General features: G+C 43.0%; 1 protein-coding gene across 4 annotated transcripts; it reads left to right on the top strand.

The window, feature by feature from the left end:
• Nucleotides 1-15658: 15658 nt before the first annotated feature.
• On the top strand, nucleotides 15659-27463 carry LOC148700547 (heparanase-like protein 3). Of its 4 annotated transcripts, XM_088706304.1 has the most exons (6): nucleotides 15659-15800; nucleotides 15911-16173; nucleotides 17090-17126; nucleotides 23674-23854; nucleotides 24036-24184; nucleotides 25888-26840. In XM_088706304.1, exons 2-6 carry the CDS (start codon nucleotides 15922-15924, stop codon nucleotides 26067-26069), a joined length of 801 nt encoding a protein of 266 aa, XP_088562430.1. In that variant the 5' UTR covers nucleotides 15659-15800; nucleotides 15911-15921; the 3' UTR covers nucleotides 26070-26840. The 4 variants fall into 4 exon arrangements, with proteins under 4 accessions (XP_088562430.1, XP_088562431.1, XP_088562433.1 ...); XM_088706305.1 differs by lacking the exons at nucleotides 15659-15800; nucleotides 25888-26840 and adding an exon at nucleotides 27105-27463 and having other exon boundaries at nucleotides 15807-16173; XM_088706307.1 differs by lacking the exon at nucleotides 15659-15800 and having other exon boundaries at nucleotides 15807-16173; nucleotides 25899-26840.
• The last annotated feature ends 354 nt before the right edge of the window (nucleotides 27464-27817 follow it).

Genomic DNA, 27817 nt, shown 5'->3' with positions numbered 1-27817 from the left:
ACACCTCTTCTTCTAAATCTCCATTTAGAAAAGCAGTTTTAACATCCATCTGCCAGATCTCATAATCTAAGTGTGCTGCTATCGCAAGCATAATCCGAATGGATTTGAGCATTGCCACAGGAGAAAACGTCTCGTCATAGTCAATACCATAACGTTGACGATATCCCTTGGCAACCAGACGGGCTTTATAGGTCTCTACTTTTCCGTCTGCGCCCCGTTTCCTTTTGAATATCCACTTACACCCTATGGGTTTAATTCCTTCGGGTGGGTCAACTAATGTCCAAACATCATTGACCTTCATGGATTCCATTTCGGATTGCATGGCTCCAAGCCATTTATCAGAGTCATACCTCTGCATTGCATCCATATATGTGATCGGATCCTCATCGTTTTCATCAAGTTCGATAGGATCCCCATCCCGGACCAAGAAACCGTAGTATCTGTCCGGCTGACGTGGTACTCTACCCGATCGCCTTAATGGTGCATCTAATATGGGTTCTGGATCTGATCTAATCAAATCCGACTCAACTGGTTCAGTAGATGGTGTCGGATCTTCTACATGTTGAACTTCTCTAAGCTCAACATTAGAGCTATTTGTTCCTTCACCAAGGAATTCCTTTTCTAAGAAAATTGCTCTATTGCTTACGAACAACTTTTGTTCTTCAGCAAAGTAGAAGTAATATCCTTTAGTTTCTTTAGGGTAACCAACAAAGAAACATTTGTCAGACTTGGGTTCAAGTTTGTCTGTCTTCAAACGTTTGACGTACGCCGGACACCCCCAAATCCTAAGGTGAGAGAGCATCGGCTTACGTCCAGTCCACATCTCATGTGGTGTTTTATTTACAGACTTACTTGGAACCTTATTTAGAATATAGCAGGCTGACTCAAGAGCATATCCCCAAAAGGATATGGGCAGATTAGCAAACCCCATCATGGATCGAACCATGTCTAACAGAGTTCGATTTCTCCTTTCTGACACACCATTATATTGTGGTGTACCAGGAGGAGTCCATTGAGAGAGAATCCCATTTTCTCCTAGATATGTCAAAAATTCACTGGAGAGGTATTCACCTCCTCGATCTGATCGAAGAGTTTTAATACACTTTCCAGTTTGTTTTTCTACTTCATTACGATATAATTTGAACATTTCAAATGATTCAGATTTATGTCTCATTAAATAGACGTAACCATACCTAGAAAGGTCGTCTGTAAACGTAATGAAATATGAATACCCACCTCTAGCATCTGTGCTCATTGGCCCACATACATCAGAATGTACAAGGGTCAATAAATCACTGGCTCGTTCACCTTTTCCGGTAAAAGGTGATTTGGTCATTTTACCAAGAAGACATGATTCACAGGTTGTCAATGATTCACAATCATTAACATCAAGGATTCCCTCTTTACTTAACCTGTTCATCCTATTCTTGTTAATATGACCTAGCCTATGATGCCAAAGGTAGACATCCGTGACATTATCTATTCTAGGGCGCTTATTGGATTTATACATTACATGAATAGGCTGTGACAAAATGTAAATGCCATTACTCAGAATTCCATTCATTACAACAACACCATTCCAAATGACATTGCAATAATCCTTTTTTATTGATATTTCATAACCATTTTTGGCCAAAAGGCCTACAGAAATGATATTCAATAGAAAACTTGGACAATAGTGACAATCACTAAGGACATTTACATGAGAGCTGAATTTAAGTTTAAGAATTCGTAAAGCTAGAACTGGAACTGGTCTTCCATCTCCAACATTCAGGAACCTTTCTCCTTCTTCAAATCTCTTACTGACTTGTAGCCCCTGCAACGAATTGCAAATATTAAAAGGACTACCGGTATCCAATACCCAGGTCGAATTATCACAAATAGAAAAATTGCAAGGTGTTATCATATAAGTACCTTGATTGGCAACTGATTGCCCACTTTTCTTAGGCCGGTTCGGATCGAGGGATGCAATGTAAAGAGGACAGTTCCTCTTCCAATGTCCTTGCTTCTTGCAGAAGAAGCACTCCGCCTTGCTCTGATCAGCCTTTTTATTCTTTTTCTGACTAGGCTGAGCATGGTGCACCTGTTTCTTTTGGATTTTATTTTTCTTTTTCCCTTTCTTAAAGGAGCGACCCTTGGATGAACCTCCCACTAAATTCACCGTCTTCTTAAGAAGTTGGTGATCATTCTCAAACGTCTGTAGTAACCCCAACAATTGGTGATAATTCACTACAGGTTTCGTCATACGAAAATGAGTGAGAAAAGGACGGTATGATCTAGGCAATGAGTTTAGTATGGCATCCTTCCCCAATTGATCATGAAGGGGAAAGCCAAGAGAGCTTAGACGCTCGATCAACTCAATCATGTACAGTACATGATCAGTTATCGAGGTCCCATCTTTCATTCGGGCGCTGAAGATGGCACAACTAGTTTTGTGCCTCTCAACGTCGTCAGGAACGCCGAATGATTCATTCAACACTTGAATGATATCTTCCGGCTGCGTATTCTCAAAACGCCTACTAAACTCATCACTCATTGCTGCCAACATGATGCATCGAACAGTGATCCGGTCACTGAGCCACTTCTGATAAGTGTCTCTAGCCGATCTTGATGCATTAGCAGCGGGCTGCTCAGGTGCTTGATCCGTTATCACATAAAGGATCCTCTCATGCTCTAGCACTATTTTCAGTTTCCTATGCCAATTATTGAAATTTGGACCAGTCAACTTGTCATTGTCCAACAATGAGCGAAGTGACAAATTAGTGGCCATTTCTGCATAAAAAGAAAATTTGGCTATTAGTATATGAATTGACTAAACTCAATAGACTTGGACTTTAGTCTAAAGGTATTCCCACTATTTTATACAAATTGGTAGCCTCTACCTCTAATTCGAAAAATTACTCCTAATTCTTTAGTGGGCACTAGAACCCAATAGATCACATATAGGCCCGAGTGTGGCTCGGCCAACCCATATGCACCTATTGGTAGGTTCTTAACCAATTGCTTCACCAAGCAACTTCTAGTGATGATTTTGCCCTAGGTTTTCCGGCAGGCGTGTGGCGCCTCCACCGAATACCCTAGTCAGGTCCAACCATTAAATGATAGGGTTAAGTCTAATCAACTAATAGACGACCAAGCCCGAGTGTGGCTCGGCTCACCTGACCGCCTATTGAAGGTACACTTAACTCATCATATATTGAATGACAATTCCAATGCTTGATAAGTACCAGGCGTGTCGCGCCTCCAATAATTATCAAAACATTGGACCCATTATCACCCAACTTAATGGGAGGCTATGACCTAGTTATCTCCATAACCATTTCATTTTAAGGACCTAATAATTTTAGAGAATTTCATAATTAGGATAGATGAGAAGATTCGGTTGGTCTAATTTCTCCCACTGACTTCACCAAATCAGATTAGACTCAAACCGGTTAAGGAGACACCTAAATCAGTCAAACTGATTTTCCTTATAGGCATGGGCTAACTCGAATCATTAAGTGATCCAATCAAAATGTGATTGACCATGTCGGCCAGGTAAGTGAGATCGGTGGAAGGGATATGCCATTAACTCGGCAAAGACGAATCAGTGCGAGTAGCTCCCAATTAAAAACCACCGGTCAAAACTGCCAAACTTACCTTAGACACCGACTGGTTAATCAATTTCGATTTGATTACTCAAATGACTTGGGCTACACCTCTGAGCCTAAATCAAGTTCCATCTTGGTCTAATCAAAGACATGGACTTGATCCATCTACAACTATTGTAAATTGATCTAGAATTTTCTTGACCTAATCTAGTTACTACTTAATTAGATTTGATCAATTAATTCTATTTGTCCATGTATGATTCTAACCTTAGGTCTAACCCAATCCTAAGAATTTGATTCAAGCTAACCCATATGCCCAAAGAATTATGCAATGTCAATTAATTGAGTTACAATTCTATTTCATAACACTTAATTCTCAATTAAGTTTAGACTTATGAAAGTTTTGATCATTGCATATTTCTTTTTAATTACATATTAATTACAATCTTTCAGTTCTTAAAACATATTTTCAGATCTGAGTTTTTGTAATTAATCACATGTAATCAGATTTAATTCATGTTTAAGTCATTATGTTTTATGTTCATGCATCACATATACATAACAACATGAATTAATACAAACAACATACATCTTATGTATTTTTTTTTTTTTACTTTTATTTTCAGATCTGATTTGTTCATTAAAATCAGAGATCATATGAATCATAAACTTTATTTAGATCTAATCTAAACAATATTATGATTTTAGATTTATTCATGTTACTAATCCTAACACAAACATGCATCATATGCATCCAAAATTTCAGATCTACTTAATCATGCATAATCAGCAATTAAATCAATCATAAAAAGCACTTTAGATCTAATCTAAACATGTTAATGATTTCAGATTTAATTGCAAGAATTAAAACATAAAAGTTTAAACATAAACCTGGCTCTGATACCACTGATAGTGAATCCTAGGTTCTTCGGTGTTAAGCATGCTGATTTTTTTTTTTTTTAAAAAAAAACCATGGCTGAACCTGATCGGGTTGCCTACGTACCCCTTCATAAGGGGGATCAAGCCATACGTAGTTCTTTTTAAGTTTTAAAACGCAGCGGAAAAATCGAATCAAACAATTTAATTCATGCATGCTTACAAGATCAAATCTAGAAATCAGCACCTTAAGAACACATAGGATTATGCCGGAATCGTTTAAACAATTATGCTAAAACTTTTATGCATGATTAACTATCAGATCTGAAACTTAAGAACTCTATTCCGATTAATCTCCGAATATCCATTGAATGGATTCTGGAGATATCTCCGTGAGGAGCCCCAAAAGAGGGTAAAACCTCGGAGAATCAGACCTAGATCTTGACACCATAATAAAAGATTAATGTAGGATTAATACCTTTTATGATGGATGAAACTTGTGGATCTGATCCTCGACTTCGCAGCCACGCACATGAATGGCCTCTACGAGAAGTCCACGCGAAGTTCCTGAAGAGATCCAATCCTGCGGAAGTGCTAACTTGCGCAGAATTTCTTGAAAGCTGAAATCTGCCCGTCGGGATTCAATCAACTCTTGATCAATCGTCTTGAAGCAGATGGAGATAAGGTTTGTAAGGAAAGTAGAGGACTCAGATCTGATCTTGAATCTTCTAGATATTCACCTTGAAAACCCTATCTAAAATGGAGAAGAAGAGGAAGAGGAGGCGGGTGAGGAAGAAGGCTGCAATAGATGTGTTTATGGTGCCCATGTTTGACCCCTTTTAATGGCCTCCGAATTTTCATTCAAAATTCAAAATTTATTTTCAGAAAACCTCTTTTAGTTGGCACATGCAAAGGAATAGGAACAACCCAAATCAGATCTCAACCAAATCTGATTTAAATTCAAATTTTAAACACATGTGCAAGAGGGAAGGAATTTGAAATCCATGCGGCAAGGTAAAACACTTCATAATTTCGAAATCACATCTTGAAATTCGAATTTAATCCATTCAAAAACTCATACGCCACCTTGGCTGATGGTTTGAGTGATTAAAATCATTTAACACATTGCTTAATGTTTGAATTTAAATTCAAATAACAAACAATGTCGCCATGTGTCAAGCAATGGGTCCATGTGCCATGCAATAATTTTGGTTTATTTAAAATTCATGAAATCCAATTCCATGTCACCAATAATTGCCACATCATCTGAGCCTAATCCTCTTGGGTTGCACCTAATCAAATTTGGTCAAACCCAAATTAAAACAAAGCAATTTGGTTGAACCCAATCTAATCAGGTCAGACCCTGATTGAGCTCAAATTGAATCCAATTCAATTTTGGCTCATGCAAACTCAATCAAATTGAATTAATTATTTTGTGTTGGACCTAATCCAATTAGGTCAATCCCCAATTAAGAACAAATTAATTTAAAATTAATTTGATCAGCTTAAGTCCTTTTTGGTTCTAACCTAATCCAATCAGGTCAAAATTCTGATTGAGCCCAAACTTGAATCCAATTCAATTTGGCTCATCCTTAGCACAATTACTCAATCAAATTGAGTTTATTAGTAATTTAATTACTAATTAATCCTTCAATAATTACTTTAATTATTTTATAAGATAATTTGCCAATCAAATTGACCAAATTATTCCTGAATGATTCTTAATCATTCATCAGCTTTCTTGATCAATCAGGAATCTTCTATGCGTGTGACCTCATAGGTTCGAACCTAAGCCGGTAGTATAGGAACAATTTCCTACACTAATTGATGTGACCATCTAGCAATGGTACCCAACGTCCGGATAGGCCGAATATATGCGAAGCAAATATTCTGGAACCCTGAACTATGGTTACTGTATAATTCAATCCCTTTGACTCCTAATGCCAGGATGACTTAGAGCTCACTGTCAACCCTATAATTAGTACATCCATTATGTGATTAACTTTAGATATCCCGTGACTCCTCACTGGGATTACCCTGGCCAAGGTTTTGCTAAATTAATCACAAGACATTATCTCCTGTTTTCAGGAGGGGTCAATTCCATCTTGACTCACAACTGACTACGCAAGTACTTGACTGCACCCAGTGACCTTCCGTCACTGAATTAGAAATTCAGATAGTCCGGTACCAAAGTACAGTGAGTTGCTTCTAGTCACAGGTTGCGGTCTCAGGTCAGAGGGCCAAACTTATACCCATATCCACTCGGAACATCTCTCGACAGTAGAGCATTCCGGAATTGGTCACGTTCAGTGAAATGTACTCCTACACTTCACCTGTGTGGCATACCAGTATCTCCACACTCCTTGGTTAAGAGGACAACCAACGTATATGTCACATAACGACCTAATCTCGATAATGCTGTCGTCCTAGTAACAACATATCATTTGGTCGCGAACAAGTTTAAGGACTCAAAGATAAATCCTCCTTTATCATAACATAAGTCCTAAGGACTTCATCATATAAGAGTTCATTTGAAGATGAAATGATGAATAATGCCAAATAACACTTTATTAATTTGTCAATTCATTTACAAAATTCAATCATCAATATGCTGACGATTGACATTTAGGATACAAATCCCAACAATATCCATACACCATAATATATATATATATATATATATTATTGTAATAAGTTTAGTAATAGAGGAGGGAGGGACATTTTAGTAATAGGATTAGGCATCCGGCCCCGCATTTAATCGACGCTCACGCGTTTTGAACCTGAGCCACTTCGGTGAAATCTTAGCCCCATTCCAACTGTGCTATCATCTTAGGGCTCGTTTGGTTCGCGGAAAGTATTTTCCCTCCTAGGAATATAATTCCTGGAAATCAGATTCCTAGGAAGAGGATACCTAGGAAAGTACTTTTGGCATGTTTGGTCAACCATGGAAAAGTGACAAATTTCCAAAGTGCTTATGTTTGGTTGACCATGGGAAAGTTATGTATAATTCCTATTATGCCCTTAATAAAAAATAGGTTTTTAATGCCTCTTTAATGCTTCTTTAATTCTGAAGGGTCTTTTTGGAAAAAAATAAAAAAGGAGTGATTCCCACCTCATGGGAAAGTAACTTTCCCATGTTTCTCATGGGAAAGACTTTCCCATGAAATGTGGGAATCATATTCCCATGGGAATACAACTTTTCTATCTCTCTCCTTTGAAAATATGTTCTTTTTGGAAAAAAATAAAAAAGGAGTGATTCCCACCTCATGGGAAAGTAACTTTCCCATGTTTCTCATGGGAAAGTCTTTCCCATGAAATGTGGGAATCATATTCCCATGGGAATACAACTTTTCTATCTCTCTCCTTTGAAAATAGGTTCTTTTTGAAAAAAAATAAAAAAGGAGTGATTCCCACCTCATGGGAAAGTAACTTTCCCATGTTTCTCATGGGAAAGACTTTCCTATGAAATGTGGGAATCATATTCCCATGGGAATACAACTTTCCTATTTCTCTCCTTTGAAAACTCCAACCAAACAAGAGGCATTTCATTACTTTTCCGTTGACCACACTTTCCCCCCTCCTTTTCCTGCGAACCGAACGAGCCCTTAATCATAAATAATATTTTCTGGCTAGTTTTCTTGGGTGATGTTATGGATTATATCACGTACAGATAGACAGCCATTTCTGATAATATATCACATAACTGGATTATTATTACTTTCTAAAAAGGCATGTGAAGCAATTACAGCACACATGGATCATTATTCATGAGGACAAGTGCATATTTCGAATCTTGAACTCATGGAGTCTGGTAAAGGTTTCCTGCAGGGGGGTTGCAGTCGGCCACGCATTCCGCTCGCGTATTATAACAACGTGACCCGCGTCCATGGGCTGGGCAGCAGTAGCAGGGACGCCCAGAAATGCAAACGTCAATATAGCACGGCTCTGGGCTTTGACCTATCCAAAAGATGTTCAAGGTTAGAAACTATATTAGCCTAGTTTGGCCATAATTTAAAATTGACGATCAAATATTATGATACAAAGATTTAAAACTAGTAAAGAAATACAAGTTGCAAGAACATGATTTAGCTTTTTCTACACCAAAAAAATCATAACTATGTTTTTAATGAATGAATACTGGTTAAGGTACTATTTTCTTTCAGTGTTGCCAGTCTTCTTCATCTTTTCTCACGAAAAGAGATAGACACTGTTGGGGGAAAACCCAAGTCATGCCATCTCAGAAGCGCCCGACCAAAGAGCGCCGACCAGAGAGGCGCTCGACCAAAGAGCGCCGACCAGAGAGGCGCCGGACCAAAGAGCGCGGACCAGAGAGGCGCTCGACTAGAAAGTACCGACCAGAAGCAATCCCGCCACAGGACACTCCGCTAGGCGACCAGCTCGGCTCGGCACCCGTGCCAGGCCCATGCCTTAGCCGAATACCCAATTTCCGTCTAACCCTTTAAAGGATCTGACAACTAAATACATGACTCCACTACAACCTGCCACCATCCCTAAGCCATCAAGGCACGAGATCTCCGCAGGTATTCGGCACGGCCTATCATTAATGCATGAGACCCCCTCAGGCCTCTGATGCACTCAGTCATTAAATGAACACGGCTCAAGATGATCTCCGGATCACTGAACCATCAAAGCGTATGGCTCTCCCAGACCGCCGGTTCACTCAGCAATTAATGCACTTACCATCTACGAACCCCAGGCCCACCACGGCCGGCGGTTCAACCACCCCAATGGGTCCGATCAACCGCGACAACTCCCCGACTCCGGTCTGATCCAGCCTTATTCTCCACTACGCCATTAATGAGCAAAATCGTGCCTAATTATCACAAAAGAGGACAAATCCCCCTGTCACCTCCCAGGTAACATAATATCTTCCTATAAAAGGGAACCTGGGGGAAGGAGGGAAGGGACGACACAGAACGGACACAAATATACACAAAAAGAACAAACATTCCTCCTCCTTTACTCCCTCCACATACTAGCCTCCTCTGACTTAAGCTTCGGAGGGCCGGCGCCGGAAAGCCCGACCACCGGCTTTTTTGCAGGACTCTCCGGGAGGACGCCACCAGTCGACGCACCGTCATCCACCGTCCCGGCAGCGGAGCTCCTCCCCTCTTGGTTCGCGGCAGCCTCCGGGTCCAATTTCCAGCAACAGACATAGATAGCGGAAGAGAGGGAGGAAGGCAAACGAACAGAGTAACCTAACACTTACATTGATTCTGAGCAAAGAGTCCTGCAAGGACGAAGAAAACCAAAGCCAAACGCATGGTCTTCATGGCGAACGTACCCAAGGGAATTGAAGAAGATAATCACAAGGCTACCTTTACACTATCAAACGGGAGGTAACACCGAGGCTTTTAAAAGCCATCAAACGGTGTAAATGAGGAAACTAAATATCTTATGGAAATTATTTTGGCTGGGAGTTACTAAATATATTTTCTTTAAAAAGGTTGCTATATATCGATGCCGAATGGAATTGGAAGACAATTATAAGGCTGCTTTTTTTGGCCAATCAAACAAGGACTTTTAAACCATATGGAAACTAAATATCTTCTCTTTAGTTATGGTGACAAAATCTTTCATGGTGGGAATCAGTATATATATATATATTCTTTAAAAAGGTTGTGACAGATACATATAATGAATCGAATTAAACAAGGCAATCAATCACAAGGCTGTCATTTCCCATAAAACAAGAGACAGGCCGTCCAAGGTGTAGGTAAGGAAACTCAATATCCTCTCTCTAATTGAGCATATCCTCAAAAACTTGGTGAGAAAACCTTTCATAATCCATCTCAGTAAATATATATATAATATGTGCGCACTGAATTAAATTAAAAAATATGATAACTTTTTTTCAATCAAATAAAGGACCGGAGCAAGAACCTAAGTCTATGTGTCTAAATAAGATTGCTTCACTATCGTTCCAGCATCTTGATCAGCATATTTTAAGAACATTTTCTATCTTAAGTATTTATTTTTAATATATAAAAAATAAGGTAGATAAAAGTTCATTTTTCTTAAAAAAATTATATTAGAAATCAGTAAATATATTTTTTTAATAAAAAGTTGCTACAGATATATATAATGAATCAAATTAAAGAAGACAATTAATTACAAGGCTGTCATTTCCAAACAGGAGACAAGTCGTCCAACGTGTAAATAAGGAAACTAAATATCTTCTCTTTCATTAAGCAGATCTTTACAGATTCGGCGAGAAAAACTTTAATGGTTTCAGCAAAAAAAGAAGAACTTTAATGGTGAGAATCAATACATGACTTTTATATATGTATATATACCGAATTGAATTAAAAAAATATAGACACAAGCCTTTTTTTTATCTAAAAATAATTTAGATCCATGCGTCTAGATAGAATCGCCCCACTACCATCCCAGCATCCCGATCGGCATCTCTTGAAATATTTTCTATCCTAAGTACCTTTCTAAATATTGGAATAGGGTGGAATAAAGGTACATTTCTTTTTATGAAAAAACCATGACAATCTTTACAAGTGCGATAGATTGCTATACTTTAAATTGAGCATCCGCCCTCGTTTAGATCTTATTGGCTAGTCCGTGCGATTTTTGGAAAATAGACACCATGAGGAACGTAGCATATGAGAACAATGGCCTCTAACAAAATTTGTTGTCGACACTCAGTACGCTTCGCCATTTCATACCATACCATATATCAATATTGTAATAGATGGTACCGATATAGGGTCTGATACGAAGATGGTAAACCTTGGTCTCCGACATAGCCTACCATTTTTGATGGGTTAGCTGGGCAAGATGGAGCCCATGAGCATACGGCTTTGTAGGATATTAACATGGAGAACCACAAAGCCTCTTGCTTCTAGCGCTATCCCTTTGGAAAACTTTGTTTGAAGCATGGGGCATTGTAACTCTTGGTTTGTATCGGTATTAGGTTCACAACAATATGATGTTTTATGTTTTTGAAATTTCAACCCTTAATAACCGCAGCTGGTTTAAACTGATATATTATTGATGGAGATTTTCTAATCTATTTTTTTTTCAATTTTAAACACATATTTTAATTATTATATTCTAACCTAATGTCTTAAAAAATAGTGATAATTTTGATTTGGGTTTTTTGTATGGATACCCTTCTAAATATTGGATTTTACGTGAATACCCTTCCAAAATTGATATTTGCATGTATACCCTTGTAAAATACTTGTTTTGCTATTCTATCTGTTTTTATTCTTATTTTTGCATATATACCCATGCTATCTAATGCCGTTAAAAAATTAACGATTTTAAATTAAAATGACTAAAATACCCTTAATGGGTAGACGTGCAAATAGAAATTCTTATAAGGGTATACAAGCAAATAGTAACTTTATAAGGATATTCATACAATTTTCTATATTTAGAAGGGTATTTACGTAAAAAAATCCTAGTAGATGGAAAGAATTTAGATACATTAATTAATGTGATAGCCTTTATAATCCTGTATTTATTAGTAAATGTATTTGGTCCTATAACCAAAGGTTTGTTTTTTTATCATGAATATAACAAAAATATACAATAGGATTTGCAAATTGGCTGTATCTAGATTTACCTCCAGCAATTGATCTGATGATGGGATTAATATCATAAGGGGAGTAGGGTTCAAGCATCGAAGGATGGCAACAAGCATAGGTTCACAGGATCCAAAGGAACCTCGGCCCGTCAGGATTCTCTCTCGTTCTATTACACTATTGGTCTGGTGTCTCGGCAGCTGGGTATTCGTGCAAATACCAATTTTCAAAGGGTATTCGTGCAAAATCTGATATTTAGAAGGGTATCTATGCAAAAAACCCTTCTGATTTTACTAAAACTTTTGATGGTTAAATGTTATGGTTTTGATAAATATCTGCGAAGATCCGAGTTCGAACATCTTGACCTTTCCATGTCTTTACCAACTTACTATTCAACCGAGATCTCAGTTCATCTTGGTGCCACCTATCCATTTAGATTTCTAAGATGTCAAAGTTTTAAGAACCTTGTTCTAAATTATTGTTTTTTTCTTCTTTTGCTTGCTAATTATCTGGATTCATCTTGCTTCATTTATTGTAGATGACCCTATAAAAGATTTAGCCTATATGTCTGGACCTTTCTTTTATATACTTCTTGATTGGCATGAAAACAAGATCTTTAAAACATAAAACCTGAATTTTTGTTCCCAATCAAACTCTTTTAGACCTAAAACCTAAAACCCCTTTCTAAACCTGAATTTGCAATCTTGCATCCACAAGTTAGCTGTTTGGACTTCTACGTCAATGGCCAGCTGAGGAGAAATTACCAATTTAAAGTTAAGCTCACTGTTAGCAACTTAGCACTTTTGTCTTGCTTGGTGTTTGGAAATGGTTGCATTAGTTTGATTGGTAGCCTTGATGAGGAAGTCAAAAGATATAACATTTGGTTGTTATAGAATGAATTAAGGTGGTGAAGCTCTCATGTACTGTCATCAGGTAGTTCCTAATATCCAATACGTCAATGGAAAGTATAATAGGACTTGGAATTGCTTCGTTTACAAATTAAATTCAAATGAATACATCTAGTTAGCAGCACTGCATTGTCATGATGGATGGTCTCGTAATTATTTTAGTTGGTAATTTTGTACTCGTTTTCTTGTCATCCTTCCTGGATTTGGAAGCGTATAAACTTTTGAGTCAAGGTATATCTTTCATAATGATCGCGCAATTGGCCCACTCTTTTGTCTAGAGGTAGATTGTTTTTTTTGTTGATTCTGTACTTAAGAGGGGAAAAAAAAATAAGGGAGAGTTGAAGACAGAAAATTTTAGACTTGGAATTGCACTCAAGATTTTAAATACTATGGAATAAAGCTGTTTCGATTTTTTTATAAAACGGAATGCACCATCATCTCGTCCTGTTCCGACATTTGGAATAGAGAATGTCCAAAGATGTACCGATTAGGATGTTTGGATAATAGCAGGATGGTCCTGTCCTGATACTTAGGACGATACCCTATTCCAGTGTCCTGCAGAATATTCCGTCGGGACTTGAGTCTTTAATCGCACTAACGATATTTGGTTCCCGGTTCTACTTGGATGTGTCTATGAAGAAAGATAAGCTAAGAAAATGTACTATAATGACACAGTTCATGTTTTGAGGGTTCTATGATCTATCATAGAATGGCATGATGCTAAGTAATAGGGCTGGCCAATGCCCAGAACCTCAAGAACAAGCAACAAAAATGAGAAAGAAACAAAATTAAGGGAGAATAAATTTGAAGAGAGTGGACTAAAAATTTTACTAATAAAAAAAAAATAACAAAACTCATGTTCAATATCAAAACATGCCTCACAATACTTTCTCCACGATAACCATGGAAATTATGAACTGTTCCCTAACTCACAAAAAAAGAAGCAAGACACAAATCCTCTTTGGACTCCAACAGGCATTCCATACTCAAGCTACTCACAATGCCTCACCACTCTCATATTCTTAAAGACCAAATACAAAACCACTCGGACTCGGTCACCAATTCTAGTCACCAAACAATTTCAGGAACTATTATTTCTTTTTCAATCTGAAGGCTGTACAGTCATATAGTACACAAATGCTACTAATGGTAAGGAATGCCCTAACTAAACCCACAAGTAATTAGATGCACAGTTTAACATATATCCTAATATAATTAAGATTCACAATTGACATGATAACCAACTCAACTGCAATAAAAATCCCAATAGGACCAGGACAAACCATTGTTTGATGCAACCTTAGTAGTTTGATGGTTGAGGTGTCTCCTTCATGTCAAAACAATAACCTGCCCTCCTTCCACAACAAGCCACAAAAGAGATGAAACCATTCAACTTGCATTATTGGAAGGTCATTAATTGAGTGTACCTTAGACTCCACTTAAACAATGGAATTTTAGGACAGCAGTTGGACCACAAGGTGCTGCCAATGCGAAAACCCTTTAATTTACAATAACTCGATTGTTCCAAACGAGTGCAAGATTGATGATTCTGATATTTGCTAAGATGAGAGAAAGAATTTTTTTTTTTTTTTTTGTGTATCATAACATTTATAATGGACTTGTATATATGAAGCCAAACTTCAAAAGTACATCTCTTCTGTGCCAAAACATTTCTTTAGCATAATAATCACCGTTAGTTCCATAAATTAATGAGTACTAGCATAATAAGCATGAATTTCTAAAAATTTCTAATTGACTAAAGAGCTCTTATATTAATAATTTGACAAACAATATTGCTGAATAATATATTTTTATTCGGTCCTTCTTATCAAAAGCACAAGAATTTTGTCAAAACAGAAGCTTGTAGTCAATATTATATGAGCAATATATTATTTTTGTGAGTTTCATTTCTATAAAAGAATATAATGGCTATGTTACTGTTGTTGTACCACTTGTTGCCAATATATAGAAAAGTCCCTTTCCTCTATAATTTTAAGTAAAGGTCCCTCTTTCAAAATGCCCCGCGCCATGGTCAAACACTGGATTACTTACAACTAGAAACGGCTGCATTGCTAAATGAACGGCCCAGATCAAGTGGCAATATCTGGGACAGGACAGTATCTACATGGGGTATTCCCTCCCAAGCACCGCCCCCTAACTCAAGCGAAGCATCTAAAACCTTACAGTGGGCCCCACTCCGCTTTTTTTTTTAAACTCCGCTTCACATGCTCGCCACCGCCGTCCATAAAAGTTTAAGAAGCCGAACCACGTGCTCCCCCCCCCCCCGCGGGGACATCAAATTTACCCCAAATCTAACCCCAGTAAGACAAAGGCAGTTGGTCCCTTTTGTCTTTATAGGCTCGTTCCAGCCGCACAAAACTGTCCCGGAGGAATACCTGCACTCAACTGGATAGGATAACCGCATCAGCTGACCGCTCTCCGTTCAGAAAATTGTCGGTGACGGTGAAAACAGTGCGCATGGGAAGCGGAGTCCGGTCCCCGTTCATCTTTCATGGAGCCAACTTTTGATAAGGCCGTTAATTCACAATAACGGAGCCCCTCCAAAATTTTTACGATGGTTATGGCATTTTTTAGTTTTCATTTCTCATCAAGTTTACTTATTTTTAGGTGATTTAGAGATTTAAATCTAGAAACATAATTTTATTTATAAAATAAATAAAGGAGCAAGAGGTCTCCAAAGTTGTTGCATAACAGCTGTTATCTCAAACGTTGCGGGGTGGAGTCTGATCACCTCCCATGCTTCTTGGACTAAAAGACACCCCTTCCTCCTCTGTTTCCCTTCTCCTCTTGGAGCCCCTCTATATAGATTCCAAGCTTTGTGTACCAACCTATTCCACCCTCGGGTAAGAAGGCATTATAGTATTTATATGGTGGTGCTGGGAGGTATTCTCTTCTTATATTGCCCCTAAAGGCCTCACCTTTCTCTCTATTCTCCTTCTGTTTCTCTCTGAAGGCCTCTGGGAGATGGGTGGAGCTCTTCTGCGGCTCCTGGGCTTCTGCTTCTGGGCATTTCTATGGCTCTCCAGCTTCGTCGCAGTGGACGCTGTTGGGGCTTCTCCGCCTGCTGGGGCCAGCAAGGGGACCGCCGTCGTCGATGGGACAACTGCCATTGCGGTCACTGACGATGACTTCGTTTGCGCTACGCTGGATTGGTGGCCGCCGGAGAAGTGTGATTACGGGACTTGTAGCTGGGGCCTCGCATCCGTGCTCAATCTGGTAAAAAGTTTGGTTTTTTTGGCTTAGTGCTGTTATATTTTGCAATGTGGAGCTCGTCAAAATCTGAACTTTTATTCATATGGATTTTCTCAGAATTGTTTTTTTTTTTTTGTGGGGGGGGGGGGTTCAGTTTGGTAGCAATGCTCAATTTGGTCAAAAGTTCGGATGTTTGCTCTGTATTGTGTTATAATTTGTAATGTGGAGCTTGTCAAAAACTGAACTTTTTCTTTTTTGGTCGAATTTGGCAATTGTTTGTGTTGTTTCTAGATTTTTTTTTCTTAGCATTGTCTATGTAAAAATTTATATTTTTGTCAGTATTTGGCAATGGTTTTCTATGATTTGGAGCTTAATTAAAATGAAGAATTTATATTTTTGCCTCTATTTGGAGAGTTTTTTTTGTCTATGTGTTGTTCCCAGATTGTTTCCCTTTTTTCATTTCGAGTGAAAACTATTTGTAGTTTTCATTAATATGCTAATTTTATTTGTTTCACTCTTCTTGATATCATAGGTTTGTTGAATGGAAATTGAAAATGAGGATCGAGTACTTCTGATAAAGTTCACTCCATCATCATTTATATTTCCTCATAATGTCTAAATCCTGTGAGGTCCCATTTTACATTTTGAAGATGGTTTCCTTGACATGGTTTCTGATATTAGTAGTAGTATATAGTCTTAAGAAAAAAACGATCTTCTTCTTCTTCTTCCTCTGAAAAGAAATGAAGGGCTATTTGGTTTACTATGCTTCGTTCCCTTCTATAATTCAATTGTTTATTTGGTGTGTTCATTTGTCCATCTCATGTTAGTGTGTGTGATCCAGACTTTTTTTTTTTCAAAACAAATATTACTTTCTGAATGTGAAGGTAAAATGATTGAAAATGGTGATTGACACAGGTGTTTCATTTTTTCCTTCCTGCAGAATCTTTCCAACAAGATTTTATTGAATGCTGTTAAAGGTAAGTGCTTTCCTAGTATTTTATTTTAAAAAATTAATCTATGCCTATGCTTTTAATATCAAATGGCCAATCTAGTTTTTTTTTTTTCCTCTGAACTAATTTTTGTGACTGTTGCTGGAAATTGGACCCGGGGGCCGCCGCGAAGCCGGAGAAGGAGGGGCTCCGCCGCAGGGACGGTGGGCGACCGCGCGCCGGCTGCTGACGTCCTCCGGAAGGGGTGGAGCTCCGCCTCAGAAGCGGTGGTCGACGGTGCGCCGGCGGGGTGGTGTCCTCCTGGGGGGCGCAGGTCCTGCAAGAAAACCGGTGGCCGGGCTCCCCGGCGCCGGCCCTCCGATGCTTAAGTCAGAGGGGGCAGATATGTGGAGAGAGTGGGGGAGAGAGTATGTGGAGAAGACAGTGTCAATATGTGGATAAGGTGAAGGAGATTGATGTCATCAATGGTGTCTGTGCTGTTTACTTCTATCTTCTCTCCTCTTTTTCGGTCCCTCTTTCGGGGTTTTCCGGTCCTTCCGTCCCCCTTCTCTTTCCCCCCAGGTTCTCTTTTATAGTGGAATTTTGTGTTACCTGGGAGGTGACGGGAAATTTGTCCCTTTCCGTCATAATTGGGCACGATTTGGCCCATTAATGGCGTAGTGGAGAACGGGACCGAATCAGACCGGAACCAGGGAGTTGTCACGGTCGATCGGACCCATTGGAGTGGTTGAACCGTCAGCCGTAGTGGGCCTGGGTTCGTGGATGGTAAGTGTATTTATTACTGAATGAACCGGTGGTCAGGAAGAGCCATATGCTCTGATGGTTCAGTGATCCGGAGATCGTCTTGAGCCGTGTTCATTAAATGACTGAGTGCATCGGAGACTTGAGGAGGTCTCGTGCATTAATGACATGTCGTGCCGAATACCCGCGAAGATCTTATGCCTTGATGGCTTGGAGATGGGGCAGGTTGAACATTTGGTTGAGGCGTGGGCTCGGCAGGGGTGCCGAGCCGAGCTGGTCGCCCAATAGGGCGCCCTGTGGCGGGGTCGGCGCCCTTTGGGCGAGCACCTTCTAGCCGAGCGCCTCTATTTGGCGCTGTCTCTGGTCGGCGCTTTCTAGTTCGAGCGCTTCTCTGGTCGGCGTCCTCTGGTCGGCTCTTCTAGCCGAGCAGCTTTACTTGGTTATTTTGGTTGGGCGCCTCTTCTTGGCGCTCTCTCTGGTCGGCGCTCCTTAATCGAGCGCCTTCTGGTCGGTGCCCTTTGGCCGAGCGCCTTTTCGGTCGGCGCTCTTTAGTCGAGCGCCTCCGTGGCGGTATGACTTGGGGTTTTTTCCCCAACACTACCCCCCGACTTCCGAGTTCCAGTTGGCTACCAGCTAGAGCGCGGGAAGTAGCTTTGGTTGGGTCATTTCGGTTTTCAAAAATTTTAATTCACTGCGCATTTTGAATTATCGGAAGCTTCGAGGTGCCTTTAATAGGCGGCGTCTCTTGTTTTCCGAAAAGTCTCATTATTGGGACACTTTTTGCGAAGCGTCCTCGCGTCGTGGGCTCATGATGGGGCCGCACGATCTTCGATTGCGGACGCCTTTCCGCACGATCCGATGGGGCGCTTCGGCGTTCGAAGCGCTGGCCCTAATTAAATGCGTCGTTCTGTCTTTTAGACCGACACGCGTCGCCATCCAAACAGGATACAGCGTCTCTCGCTGATCCGGGCCGTTGGGAAGGTCTATTTAAACTCTCCCCCGGCCTTCTGTCCTCTTTCTATTGCTTCCTGCTTCCAGCTTTTCTTTCTTCTAGTCTTCCTCAGACCGAAGTTCCTTTTCTCCGGCATCTTCCCCAGGTTGTCCTTTTTTTCTTTTTTAATCCCTTTCTTCCTCTACAATGGGTTCTCTCCCCAGTGAAGTCGTATCCACCATGAGCACCCTGGAGGTCGAAATGACCGAAGAGTGGTTTTTCCCTCTTCAGGGGTTCCGTTTGGAACCCGCCAGGCGAAGGGATCGGATAATCGATCCTCCGGTAGGCCGGATTGGAGTGCACCTGGAGTCACTCTGGGCCGGCCTCCAATTTCCTCTTCACAGCTTCGTGAATGAGCTGCTAACCGTATGCCGGTTGGTTCCGGCGCAGCTCACTCCGAATGCCTGGAGGACAGTGATGGGCTTCCTGTCACTGTGTTTACTGCAGGGGATTCCGACCTCTGTTAACGTTTTCCGACGACTTTTTATTTTTAAGTCGAATCCGGGAGACGGAGAGTGGCTTTACATCGCCCTTCGGGCGGGTCGGCCACTCTTTCATGGTGCCCCCTCGTCCATTCATGGCTGGAAGGAGAAGTTCTTCTTCCTTGGCTCTGAACGGTCCTGGGGGTTTGACCCCAGGTGGGGGCCAGCCCAGCTTAAGTCCATCAACAGGCCTCCCCAGCTTTCTCCGCGTGAGCAGGAGACCCTCGATACCATCCGCAGCCTTGGGGACGGGATTTTGCTGAACGGCCTTATTAGTGAGGACGCTCTGGTGAACGTGGGCCTGAGCTCGGCACGTCCTCAGGGTAAGGATAGTTAAACAGCTTTTTATTTCCTTGTTGTTCTAATGTTCTAATTTTGTTCATCTTTGCAGACATCGCAAAGATGGTGACGAAAAGCGAAGTCCTCTACGCCCGCTTCCAAAAGAGGGCAGTCGAGCTCTCGGGCGAGCCTACCGAGCCGAGGAAGAAGCAAAAGGTCTCGGCGACCTCGACTCCCTCGGCGGCAGCAGTGGCCGAGGCGGGTCCTTCCCGCCCCGCGCATCCCGAGGCGGGCCCTTCTCGCCCCGCTTACTCCGGGGCGGGTCCTTCTCAGCCCGCGCGCCCCGAAGCTGGTCAGAGGGAGGGCGCGGATTCCGGGGGCTCGGGCTCCAGGGCAGCCTCGGTGGTGCCCCCATGCCCGGCGCCCGTGCAAAGTCCTGGTCGGCGGGACGCTTCAGTCGCCGACCAGGGGAGGAGTTCCGCGGGTCCCGTGCTTGCACGCCCCGCCATAGTTGTGCGGCGGTCAGATCGGCCGCTCGTCCGACCCCAGCCCCCTAGCTCCGAGCCGGGGAGTAGTCAGGGAGCCTCGGGGTCGGTTCTACCTAGGCCAGCCGATGCTGGCCTTCCGGGTCCATCAAGCTCGGAGGAACGGGTGCCCTTTGCGCCCACCTGGTCGGTGTTCGAGGGCAATTCAGCCCTCGAGAGCCCTCGAGTAGCGCGCGAAGTATTTCGGCTCGCGCTGCTCCCGGCCGACCGGGCCATGATGCAGTCCATGAGCTATAATGCTTTCATGGACTTCACCCGCTGCAACGCCGTCCGGGTAAGTAAAATTTTCCTCCTGTGTAATTTGTATAGATTTTTTTTCCTAGTGGCGCCTTATGTTTTTTTTTCGTCTCTTTTACAGCATTTGCACGAGACGGAAATGCTGACGCACCTAGTCCAAGAATACCGGGAGAAGGCCCGGAGGTGCCAGCGCGGGTTTGACGAGGCCCAGGCGAGGTACTTAGCCGCCGAGGCGAAGTACCAAGCCGCCGAGGCCGAGCGTCAAGTGCTCCAGGAAAAAGTTGGAGCATCCGAGGAGGGAGTCCGAGCTCTTACCGCAGAGCTCGAGGAAGAGAAGGGCGCGCACGCGTTGGCGAGGTCCGAGCTGCGCGCCGCAGAAAGTCGCCTGGCGAAGGCCGAGCAGGCGCTGGCCTCCCGCGGGCAGGAGGTGGAGAGTGCCCGCGCTCGCCACTTAGAGCTCGAGCGGGGGCTAAGGGACCTCGAGCGGAAGGCCACCTATCATGAGGCCCGGGAGCTCGAGGCTCGAGAGCAGGCCCAGAACGCGGTGAGGCTCTTCCGCGAGTCGGAGGAGTTTCGCGACCTCCTAGAAGAGGAGGGCGTGAATGGGCTGATCCAAGGCTTCCGGGATTTCCGCAACCAACTGCGGCGGCTCCTCCCGGATTTTGACGTGAACCTGCTCCAACCGGGAGCAGGGGTCGAGAGGCCGGCTGCGGAGGCAGAAACTCCGGGGACCGAGGCGGCCGTAGCCGTCCCCGAAGTGACCGAGGTCGCCTCCGAGGCTACTCCTATCGCTGCCGAGGCCACCGAAGAGGTCCCGGCTGCTGAGCCAACCACTCCTGGCACTGCCGAAGCCGAAGTGGTCGAGCTCGAATCTTAGTGTAATTTTTGCTTTATTTGGTTTAAGTCGGAATGGCCCCCCATACTTGTAAGGGCCAAACCCGAATTTTTGTACTTTGCCTACGGGCCTTTTGAAATGAATATACTTTTTTGGAAACTTGTCTATTGTAGTCCAAGTTTCTCTGCTCGGGTCCGTTTTAGGTTTTGAGGATATGGGCTCTAGGGCCTCAGCTTTTACCCGCCACAGGGTTTTAGGTTTGGCTTGCCGAGCTCCGCTGCTCGGTCCTTCGACCACCGGCATAACGCTTATGCTAAGAGGAATTTGGGCTCGGAGAGTCTTTCCGAGCTTAGTCCAGGATTCGACCGAGCCCTAAGGCGGTCTCTAGGACTTAAAATTTTAGCGAAGTTAGTGAACTTTGGGTCCGAGCCTCGAGTTATCGGGGCGGACCGAATTTTTTCCCAACAATTGGGTTGAATACTTGTCAGCTCGTGACAAGGATTCACCATAGTATAATAGTTTGGTGTCGTGAGCATTCTTTCGCCGAGGCGATTGAAAATGCTCTTCTGCTCGGAGTCCATTCTTTGAGGACGTCAGCAGAGATCCGAGGACAATAGATAACGTAAAAACATTAATGTAGAAGCACAAATGGGTACCTTGTACCGTGTGCGTCCATGCGCCGAGGTGACTGAAGACGCTCCTCTGCTCGGAGTCCGTTCCTCGAGGACGTCGGCAGAGAGAAATCCAAGAATGAAATAATGTAAAGACATTAAGTAAATGGGTACCTGGTACCAAGTGCGTCCCTGCGCCGAGGCGACTGAAGACGCTCCTCTGCTCGGAGTCCGTTCCTCGAGGACGTTGGCAGAGAGAAATCCAAGAATGAAATAATGTAAAGACATTAAGTAAATGGGTACCTGGTACCAAGTGCGTCCCTGCGCCGAGGCGACTGAAGACGCTCCTCTGCTCGGAGTCCGTTCCTCGAGGACGTCGGCAGAGAGAAATCCAAGAATGAAATAATGTAAAGACATTAAGTAAATGGGTACCTGGTACCAAGTGCGTCCCTGCGCCGAGGCGACTGAAGACGCTCCTCTGCTCGGAGTCCGTTCCTCGAGGACGTCGGCAGAGAGAAATCCAAGAATGAAATAATCTAAAGACATTAAGTAAATGGGTACCTGGTACCAAGTGCGTCCCTGCGCCGAGGCGACTGAAGACGCTCCTCTGCTCGGAGTCCCTTCCTCTAGCGCCAACTGTTGCTGGAAATTGGACCCGGGGGCCGCCGCGAAGCCGGGGAAGGAGGGGCTCCGCCGCAGGGACGGTGGGCGACCGCGCGCCGGCTGCTGACGTCCTCCGGAAGGGGTGGAGCTCCGCCTCAGAAGCGGTGGTCGACGGTGCGCCGGCGGGGTGGTGTCCTCCTGGGGGGCGCAGGTCCTGCAAGAAAACCGGTGGCCGGGCTCCCCGGCGCCGGCCCTCCGATGCTTAAGTCAGAGGGGGCAGATATGTGGAGAGAGCGGGGGAGAGAGTATGTGGAGAAGACAGTGTCAATATGTGGATAAGGTGAAGGAGATTGATGTCATCAATGGTGTCTGTGCTGTTTACTTCTATCTTCTCTCCTCTTTTTCGGTCCCTCTTTCGGGGTTTTCCGGTCCTTCCGTCCCCCTTCTCTTTCCCCCCAGGTTCCCTTTTATAGTGGGATTTTGTGTTACCTGGGAGGTGACGGGAAATTTGTCCCTTTCCGTCATAATTGGGCACGATTTGGCCCATTAATGGCGTAGTGGAGAACGGGACCGAATCAGACCGGAACCAGGGAGTTGTCACGGTCGATCGGACCCGTTGGAGTGGTTGTACCGTCAGCCGTAGTGGGTCTGGGGTTCGTGGATGGTAAGTGCATTTATTACTGAATGAACCGGCGGTCATGAAGAGCCATACGCTCTGATGGTTCAGTGATCCGGAGATCGTCTTGAGCCGTGTTCATTAAATGACTGAGTGCATCGGAGACTTGAGGAGGTCTCGTGCATTAATGACATGTCGTGCCGAATACCCGCGAAGATCTTATGCCTTGATGGCTTGGAGATGGCGGCAGGTTGAACATTTGGTTGAGGCGTCGGCTCGGCAGGGGTGCCGAGCCGAGCTGGTCGCCCAATAGGGCGCCCTGTGGCGGGGTCGGCGCCCTTTGGGCGAGCACCTTCTAGCCGAGCGCCTCTATTTGGCGCTGTCTCTGGTCGGCGCTTTCTAGTTCGAGCGCTTCTCTGGTCGGCGTCCTCTGGTCGGCTCTTCTAGCCGAGCAGCTTTACTTGGTTATTTTGGTTGGGCGCCTCTTCTTGGCGCTCTCTCTGGTCGGCGCTCCTTAGTCGAGCGCCTTCTGGTCGGTGCCCTTTGGCCGAGCGCCTTTTCGGTCGGCGCTCTTTAGTCGAGCGCCTCCGTGGCGGTATGACTTTGGGTTTTTCCCCCAACAGTGACCTTTCAGAATTTTCTCCATTGAAACTCCGCATTGGGGGCTCCTTGCAAGATAAGGTCATATATGGCGTGGATCCTCAACAGCCATGTACTCCTTTTGTTAAGAAAAAATCTGAGATGTTTGGTTTTTCTCAAGGCTGCCTACCCATGCATAGATGGGATGAACTCAATGGTTTCTTCAAAAAAGCCGGGTACTTTGATTATTTAAACTTCCTATAAATGCCTCATGGACTAGTTTTTCCCTTGATCCCACTAGAAAAATTCTGTTAGGATAGTATGCTTTCATAATGAATGCTTTCGTGGTAGGCGTATCCTGCATTTCTCATTGCTCTCTTCATAAATTCTGTCTAATCCGATGCATTCTTGCTTCAGAGCTGTAATCATTTTTGGGCTGAATGCCCTTAATGGAAGGGTTCATTTGCCGGGTGGTTCTTTAGGAGGACCCTGGAACTCCACCAACGCTGCATCTTTTATTCACTACACTGTCAATAAGGGTTACACTATCCATGGTTGGGAGCTTGGTAAGAGTCATGTCCCATTTAGATTCCTCACTTCATAAAGATTTTGCTCAATAGAGATAGTACTGAAGTTAGAATAAACAATGACAAAAGATTAACAAACAGCTGATCTAATTCAATGGGATGTTAAAAATCTTTTATATTTAATTTACATCGATTTCTGTTAAGATAAGGATGCGTATGAATTTTTGCTTCTAACTAATATCATCCGGATGCACAACCAAAACCGGTTTCAGCCTGGGGAAGAGATGGTGATCTCCAAGCTATGGATCACTGCCGCGTGTCGTCTCCGAGACGAGGGATGAGAAGGAATCTTTTTTGGTCCCTGTATCCGTTTATGCGATATAAGTATTTCAGTTGGATGCTTGCCCACGCTGGGCCCTTTCTTGACCCCTTAGAAAAAGAAATGGGACCCACCCACAAGTTTTACCTATTTTTGACTATTTTTTATATCCACCACTAATGCTAGGAATGAGAGCTTAGTACTAAAGTAGGGTGACATTTCGGCTAAGATCCATGGGCTCATCTCATAGGCAAATATATATATATATATATATAGACTAATGGAACAGCAGATTGAGTGGCTTCATATGTGATCAACTATTTTAAAAATATTTTGCGGATGAAAGAGATCTATCTAGTGCACTCCAAAATTTATTATTTTTTAATTTTTTTACTGTATAATATATCCATACACCATAATATATATATATATATATATATATATATATTATTGTAATAAGTTTAGTAATAGAGGAGGGAGGGACATTTTAGTAATAGGATTAGGCATCCAGCCCCGCATTTAATCGACGCTCACGCGTTTTGAACCTGAGCCACTTCGGTGAAATCTTAGCCCCATTCCAACTGTGCTATCATCTTAGGGCTCGTTTGGTTCGCGGGAAGTATTTTTCCTCCTGGAAATCAGATTCCTAGGAAGAGGATACCTAGGAAAGTACTTTTGGCATGTTTGGTTAACCATGGGAAAGTGACAAATTTCCAAAGTGCTTATGTTTGGTTGACCATCCACTTTCTTAGGAAAGTTATGTATAATTCCTATTATGCCCTTAATAAAAAATAGGTTTTTAATGCCTCTTTAATGCTTCTTTAATTCTGAAGGGTCTTTTTGGAAAAAAATAAAAAAGGAGTGATTCTCACCTCATGGGAAAGTAACTTTCCCATGTTTCTCATGGGAAAGACTTTCCCATGAAATGTGGGAATTATATTCCCATGGGAATACAACTTTTCTATCTCTCTCCTTTGAAAATAGGTTCTTTTTGGAAAAAAATAAAAAAGGAGTGATTCCCACCTCATGGGAAAGTAACTTTCCCATGTTTCTCATGGGAAAGACTTTCCTATGAAATGTGGGAATCATATTCCCATGGAAATACAATTTTTCTATCTCTCTCGTTTGAAAACTCCAACCAAACAAGAGGCATTTCATTACTTTTCCGTTGACCACACTTTCCCCCCTCCTTTTCCTGCGAACCGAACGAGCCCTTAATCATAAATAATATTTTCTGGCTAGTTTTGTTGGGTGATGTTATGGATTATATCACGTACAGATAGACAGCCATTTCTAATATATCACATAACTGGATTATTATTACTTTCTAAAAAGGCATGTGAAGCAATTACAGCACACATGGATCATTATTCATGAGGACAAGTGCATATTTCGAATCTTGAACTCATGGAGTCTGGTAAAGGTTTCCTGCAGGGGGGTTGCAGTCGGCCACGCATTCCGCTCGCGTATTATAACAACGTGACCCGCGTCCATGGGCTGGGCAGCAGTAGCAGGGACGCCCAGAAATGCAAACGTCAATATAGCACGGCTCTGGGCCTTGACCTATCCAAAAGACGTTCAAGGTTAGAAACTATATTAGCCTAGTTTGGCCATAATTTAAAATTGACGATCAAATATTATGATACAAAGATTTAAAACTAGTAAAGAAATACAAGTTGCAAGAACAGGATTTAGCTTTTTCTACACCAAAAAAATCATAACTGTGTTTTTAATGAATGAATACTGGTTAAGGTACTATTTTCTTTCAGTGTTGCCAGTCTTCTTCATCTTTTCTCACGAAAAGAGATAGACACTGTTGGGGGAAAACCCAAGTCATGCCATCTCAGAAGCGCCCGACCAAAGAGCGCCGACCAGAGAGGCGCCCGACCAAAGAGCGCCGACCAGAGAGGCGCCCGACCAAAGAGCGCCGACCAGAAGCAATCCCGCCACAGGACACTCCGCTAGGCGACCAGCTCGGCTCGGCACCCGTGCCAGGCCCATGCCTTAGCCGAATACCCAATTTCCGTCTAACCCTTTAAAGGATCTGACAACTAAATACATGACTCCACTACAACCTGCCACCATCCCTAAGCCATCAAGGCACGAGATCTCCGCAGGTATTCGGCACGGCCTATCATCAATGCATGAGACCCCCTCAGGCCTCTGATGCACTCAGTCATTAAATGAACACGGCTCAAGATTATCTCCGGATCACTGAACCATCAAAGCGTATGGCTCTTCCTGACCGCCGGTTCACTCAGCAATTAATGCACTTACCATCTACGAACCCCAGGCCCACCACGGCCGGCGGTTCAACCACCCCAATGGGTCCGATCAACCGCGACAACTCCCTGACTCCGGTCTGATCCAGCCTTATTCTCCACTACGCCATTAATGAGCAAAATCGTGCCTAATTATCACAAAAGAGGACAAATCCCCCTGTCACCTCCCAGGTAACATAATATCTTCCTATAAAAGGGAACCTGGGGGAAGGAGGGAAGGGACGACACAGAACGGACACAAATATACACAAAAAAGAACAAACATTCCTCCTCCTTTACTCCCTCCACATATTAGCCTCCTCTGACTTAAGCTTCGGAGGGCCGGCGCCGGAAAGCCCGGCCACCGGCTTTTTTGTAGGACTCTCCGGGAGGACGCCACCAGTCGACGCACCGTCATCCACCGTCCCGGCAGCGGAGCTCCTCCCCTCTTGGTTCGCGGCAGCCCCCGGGTCCAATTTCCAGCAACAGACATAGATAGCGGAAGAGAGGGAGGAAGGCAAACGAACAGAGTAACCTAATACTTACATTGATTCTGAGCAAAGAGTCCTGCAAGGACGAAGAAAACCAAAGCCAAACGCATGGTCTTCATGGCGAACGTACCCAAGGGAATTGAAGAAGATAATCACAAGGCTACCTTTACACTATCAAACGGGAGGTAACACCGAGGCTTTTAAAAGCCATTATGGAAATTATTTTGGGTGGGAGTTACTAAATATATTTTCTTTAAAAAGGTTGCTATATATCGATGCCGAATGGAATTGGAAGACAATTATAAGGCTGCTTTTTTTGGCCAATCAAACAAGGACTTTTAAACCATCTGGAAACTAAATATCTTCTCTTTAGTTATGGTGACAAAATCTTTCATGGTGGGAATCAGTATATATATATATATATATATTCTTTAAAAAGGTTGTGACAGATACATATAATGAATCGAATTAAACAAGGCAATCAATCACAAGGCTGTCATTTCCCATAAAACAAGAGACAGGCCGTCCAAGGTGTAGGTAAGGTGTAGGTCCAAGGTGGAGATAAGGATGCGTATGAATTTTTGCTTCTAACTAATATCAT

This window comes from Phoenix dactylifera, chromosome 11, assembly GCF_051530095.1.
Source record: "Phoenix dactylifera cultivar Ajwa chromosome 11, Ajwa_hap1_PhDact_Kaust_v1.1, whole genome shotgun sequence".
In the NCBI taxonomy this organism is placed as follows: Eukaryota; Viridiplantae; Streptophyta; class Magnoliopsida; order Arecales; family Arecaceae; genus Phoenix; species Phoenix dactylifera.
The sequence above is the reverse complement of the archived record's forward strand: the minus strand, read 5'-3'. Positions and strand labels throughout refer to the sequence as shown.

What these genes read in the sequence shown, in the direction of transcription:
- LOC148700547 (XM_088706304.1), top strand. Translation starts at nt 15,922, where the DNA reads ATGGGTGGAGCTCTTCTGCGGCTCCTGGGCTTCTGCTTCTGGGCATTT. An exon ending in TCGCATCCGTGCTCAATCTG is followed by an intron (nt 16,174 to 17,089) that starts GTAAAAAGTTTG and finishes TCCTTCCTGCAG; the next exon opens with AATCTTTCCAACAAGATTTT. An exon ending in TTTATTGAATGCTGTTAAAG is followed by an intron (nt 17,127 to 23,673) that starts GTAAGTGCTTTC and finishes GTGACCTTTCAG; the next exon opens with AATTTTCTCCATTGAAACTC.